Raw genomic sequence first — 5,000 nt, 5'->3', positions numbered from 1 at the left:
GCCTGCAGAGAGCAATGAATTCGGTCGGTATTTGAAGCTCTCCTCTTGCTTGTTAAACCCTCAGAAGCAGAAGCTGAAACAAATCAAACAGGGTTTAGGGTTTAGGGTTTGTTGCAGTGGTTTCTATTCATCATAAACGAAAGTAGACACCATAGGGTTTAGGGTTTTGTAGCAGCAGCTTGGCGTACAGACTGTGGTTTAGGGTTTACTCCTTTAGGGTTTTTGTTTTCGAGTTTAAGGCTTGGGGTTGCGGGGATTGGGCTAGGGTTTAGGGTTTAGGGTTTAGGGTTTAGGGTTTAGGGTTTCCACATTTTTCATCATCGTATGTCTCCAAAAGAAAGGCCCAGTTATCCTTCCATTCTGCTGCTGTTTTATTTTCTTTGATAAATCTCTCTAAACGTATCTTATCTTGTCTCGATGTATGCTGCTGCAGCGCCTTGTCTCGCAGGTCCTCAAGCTCCATCTCCCTTGCGCCCTAGGGTTTAGGGTTTAGGGTTTAGGGTTTTAGGGTTTAGGGTTTAGGGTTTAGGGTTTAGGGTTTGAGGGGGTCATGCGATTACTATGGGGTTGTTTCCTGCAGAAATATCTCTAAATATATTTATTAAAAATAAACAGTCAGCGTATTTAATATAAATGTTTAATTATTTGTTTTAGACAAATATTATATTATACTCTCTTTCATAGCAGCGATGCTAGCAGAATATCTGCGGTGTATATACACCGGGTAAAAGGTCTTCAAAAGGCGTTATTTTATTTGTTTAAATTAATTAATTATTTAATTATTTAATTTAATTATTTAAGGTTTGTTTTTTCTCATTAATGCGCTGCAAACAAATGCATGCAAACGGGGCTGGGCTGTCTGTACAGCGGCGCTAAGACATCACCTCCTGTCTTACAATTTTATACTTTTAATAATTTTTATAATTATTATTTAAACCTTTTTATTATTTTTAATTCATTTATTTTATTAAAAACAAAAAAACAAATATATCTTCAGGAGGAATCGACGGGCGATGTCTGCAGAGCCTCAAAGAAAATGCAAATTGTATTATAAATAATAATTAGAATGATAGTAATAGTAATAATAATAATAATAATAATATTTAGTAATAATAATAATAAATAATAATTTAATAGTAACAAAACATAATAGCAATGATGGTGCTAATAATAATAAATATTAATAATAGTAATAAAAGTAATTCATAATAATTACAAAAATAATAATAAAAGTAACAATAATAATAATAAATAATAATTATAATAATTAATAACAATAATTAATAATAATAATTAATAATTATAATTATAATTATTATTATAATCATAATTATAATTATAATAGTTTGCCTCAAGGCGAATGTTATTGGAACCACCACAGCGCAATCAATCCAATTAAAAAATACTTTAAATATATTCATTTAATTAATAAATATAAATTTATTTATTTATTTATTTATTTGTTTATTTGTTTATTTGTATTTATTTCAGAGTTATGCTTAATAAAAGACCCGAAAGAAAGGCTTCTTCTTTAAAGCCCTGGGAGATTTTCTTTTTTTGCTGAGAGGTAATACAAAAAAATAATTAAAATTTTCAAAGTTTTATTTTATCTTTACAAGTATGCATGCAAAGAAGGAGGCCGATAAGACAGCTACCTCAAGCGATTAACATATATTTCTTATTTTTAATAACCCAGTAGTAGAGCCTACTCAACTCATCATAAAGCAAAGACTTCTTCTTTATGTGCGGCTGTCTCGATAAATATCTCTTTCTCTTTCTCTCTCTCTTCGCACACGGGCGCTGTCCTAGCAGGAGCTCCTACTTACAGCTTATCCATATATATATATATATATGTATATATATATATATATGCAGATAAACATACAACTATATACGTACATATATATATATATATATGTACATATGTAGAGGCTTCTTCCCGAGGATGCCTCATTCTCCTTATGTCTTTTTGAATGTCGGTTTGATTTGTCTTGTTCTGCGTTTGATAAGAAGTAGTCATGATTATATTATTTCCTCTACGAAGACCTTAATATTGCTGTCTCTACGAATGTAGTAGCTTCTCATTGTTTATTGTTAAAGCCCCCCTTTAGAATGCATGCATGGGGCGCATGCATGCGAAGGGGTATTAAAGCCCCGTTCGAACGCATGCACTACCTCAGGAGACAGCAGAACCATTACTTGCTTCCAATGCAAAAAGAATACGAAGTCGCTGTCTAATTGCAACGCCTGCTTAATGCTTCCCCCGTCGGCCTCTTAAGCAGCACAAGTCCTCGTATGCATGCAGCAAAGCAGAGACAGCGGAGATAAATAGATGAATGTCTTCTTCATAACTTTCTCTCAATCTTCTCTGCATAGCCTACTAGTCTCCCCGTGTTATATACGAGTTTTCTGCTGTCTAATACACTGAAGAAAACGTATAAAGGCTGTTCTTTTCGCGCTAAGTTTGCTCTAAGGGTGATGATATTCCTCCGTTATAAACGCCCTGATGCCCCCTCCAAGGCATTCACCTGTCTGTAGGATTACTATAAACGCCCTGATGCCCCCTCCAATGCACTCACCTGTCTGTAGGATTATTTTTCTTTGTCTTTGAATACGTAAACAAATACACACCCCCTACACTGGCAAGCAATAGAGTGAAGGCAGCGAAGACCTGCTGCAGACCGATGCAGCAGCAGCAGCAGCAAATGCATGCAGCAGCAGCAGCAGCAGCAGCAACCCCGAAGCAAAAGACAGAGCCACAGCCTGAGTTGCAGCAAGTGCAAATAATAGAAAGATATTGATGAAAATCGTCTTCAAATATTTGCTCCTAATTTAGAATAAGAAATTAATATATATATATATATATATATATATATTCTCAATATAAACAGCAGGCATAGTTTAAGCATCACCTATCACAGCCGCAACACCACAGCCAGTAGCAGCAGCAACAACACCAAAAGAGAATGAACGGGCGGACAGATGCGCTGCAGCAGCACGAGCTGCAGCAACACGAGCTGCAGCAGCACGAGCTGTAGGAGGGGCCTCAGGATGGCGTGCTGCAACAGCAGCAGCGGCAACAATTTGCATCTCCGTAGTGGTTGGCGGGACGAGTGATGTTGTTGATGCGTCTTTGATGAGCGATGCCTGAAAGACTCGCAAGAAGCTTAACTGCTGCAGCAAATGCGTGCAGCAGCAGCAGCAAATGCATGCACTAGCAGCAGCAAATGCATGCACCAGCAGCAGCAGACCTCTACTCCCCTCATATTTCTTCTTATATTTGAGGCCTCTGCACCCATTCACCCCCTCATCTCTTTCTATCGGTTTACATGCACTTCTCTGTGTGCTGCTTGACAGACAGAGACGGCTGAAAGCGTTGCTCTCCGCACTTCAACCCGCTTGTAAATTTGCTGCTGAGGGCAAAGTAATTCAACAAAAAAATTCATATTTATATGCATGCATGCAAAAAAAAACAGCTGCTGCTTCTTCTGTGGGGTCCTTGGGGCTGTAAGTGCAGCAAAATGTACCGCAGAAACTGCGATGAAGCCGCCTCCAACCTCACACCAACTTCAGATTCTTTTCTCGCTGTCTTCAGGAAGCATAGAAGCTGAACATGAGCCCCTTTATCTTTTAAAAGCTCTTTTGAATTATGTTTGTTTTGTTGTTGTTGCTGCTCACGGTAATCCACAGCTAACGAAGGTGGAAGGAGGCTTAAAGAGATTAATTATCTGTCTTATTATCTGTCTTCTTTGTTTTATTATTTGTTGTTTGTTTCTGACCCCTCGTTTTTCAAACGTTTTTGAATATTTAATTAATTATTTTTAAATATTTTCTTCGTCTTTCTCCTCAAACAAGTTCGGTACCGCTGAGAGTTTGTATCTTAAGAATTGTTTATTTATCTCTGCTCTCTCCTTAACCCCCCTATATATAGGCAGCTATATATCGAAATAATAATATAAATAAAAGCTGTATTCGTATACAGACACGAGACTGTTTAAATATAAAGAAATTGAGGTGTATGTACACCTGAACGGCGGCGTAGGGAAGTCTATAAGAGGCGTTTCAAAGCCGAATAAATTCATTTTAATATATTTATATTTATATTTTAATTTATATTTTAATTATTTATTTATTTTTCTGGAAATCCATACAATATTTTGCAGTCGATGGCTTGGGGCTGTTTCTGCATGCCCCACGACCGCAATTGAACAGCAAAACGAGAGAAAGAAAGAGAAAAAAAATAAATTTTAAGTTAATAATATAATTAAATAAAATAAAATAAATAAAATGTCTGTTCACTGCTGACTCCTTCACAGGGAGGTGGCTGTACGTACACCGCAGGGTTTTTCTTTTTTCTGTTTTATTATTGAATCCGCAATAAAAATAATTCTTTTAAATGTTTTGTAAATAAATTAGTGGTGTTTAATTTTTTTATTTTGACTTCTTTTATTTCTTTTTTCTCTAAACCCGTCGATATCTCCTCTCTTCGTTTGCATATGAAAAACCAGCAGCATCTTCTTCTTGTACGCTGAACCCGTCTAGCCGTGGCTGCTGCTGCTGCTGCTGCTGCTGCTGCTGCTTCCTGCTGCTGCTGCTGCTGCTGCTGGGGGTGGTGGTGGTGGTGGTGTGTTAGGGATGAGTCTGCCTTCTGCGTCTCCGCCTGCTGCTGCGGGCTCCAAAGGCAGCAAAAGCAGCAGCAGCAGCAGCAGCAGCAGCAACAGCATGAAGCCCCCTATAGGTGGCGAAGATGTCTGTGCTGTTGTTGTACAGCTGGGGGCCTCCACTATAAATGTCGGCTATGCTCAGGAAGATCATCCTCGTATTGCTGCTGCTGCTTGCGTAGGCAGAAGAAAGCTGCGCATGCCCCAGCAGCAGCAGCAGCAACAGCAGCAGCAGCAGCAGCAGCAGACAGCGGGGCTTTTCTGTGGGTCTTGTTGCTGCTGCCAGTCGCATGCCGCTGTGTGCGCTCCCCCAGATATAGCTGCCAGCAGTCCACAGCA

The 5,000-nt window shown here is 38.5% G+C and overlaps 1 protein-coding gene across 1 annotated transcript in view; it reads left to right on the top strand.

Annotated features, from left to right (window-relative positions):
• Positions 1 to 4,635: 4,635 nt before the first annotated feature.
• The window catches only part of EAH_00015740 (actin-like family protein ARP4a, putative), a gene marked incomplete at both ends in the record, with an annotated part of 2,486 nt that continues 2,121 nt past the window's right edge, over positions 4,636 to 5,000 (top strand). Inside the window, one exon of the mRNA XM_013394041.1 lies at positions 4,636 to 5,000. This exon is cut by the window's right edge and continues 1,672 nt beyond it. Coding sequence (XP_013249495.1) covers positions 4,636 to 5,000 — 365 coding nt within the window.

Source organism: Eimeria acervulina, genomic scaffold, assembly GCF_000499425.1.
Source record: "Eimeria acervulina Houghton genomic scaffold, Eah_scaff96, whole genome shotgun sequence".
Taxonomy (NCBI): domain Eukaryota; phylum Apicomplexa; class Conoidasida; order Eucoccidiorida; family Eimeriidae; genus Eimeria; species Eimeria acervulina.
The sequence above is the reverse complement of the archived record's forward strand: the minus strand, read 5'-3'. Positions and strand labels throughout refer to the sequence as shown.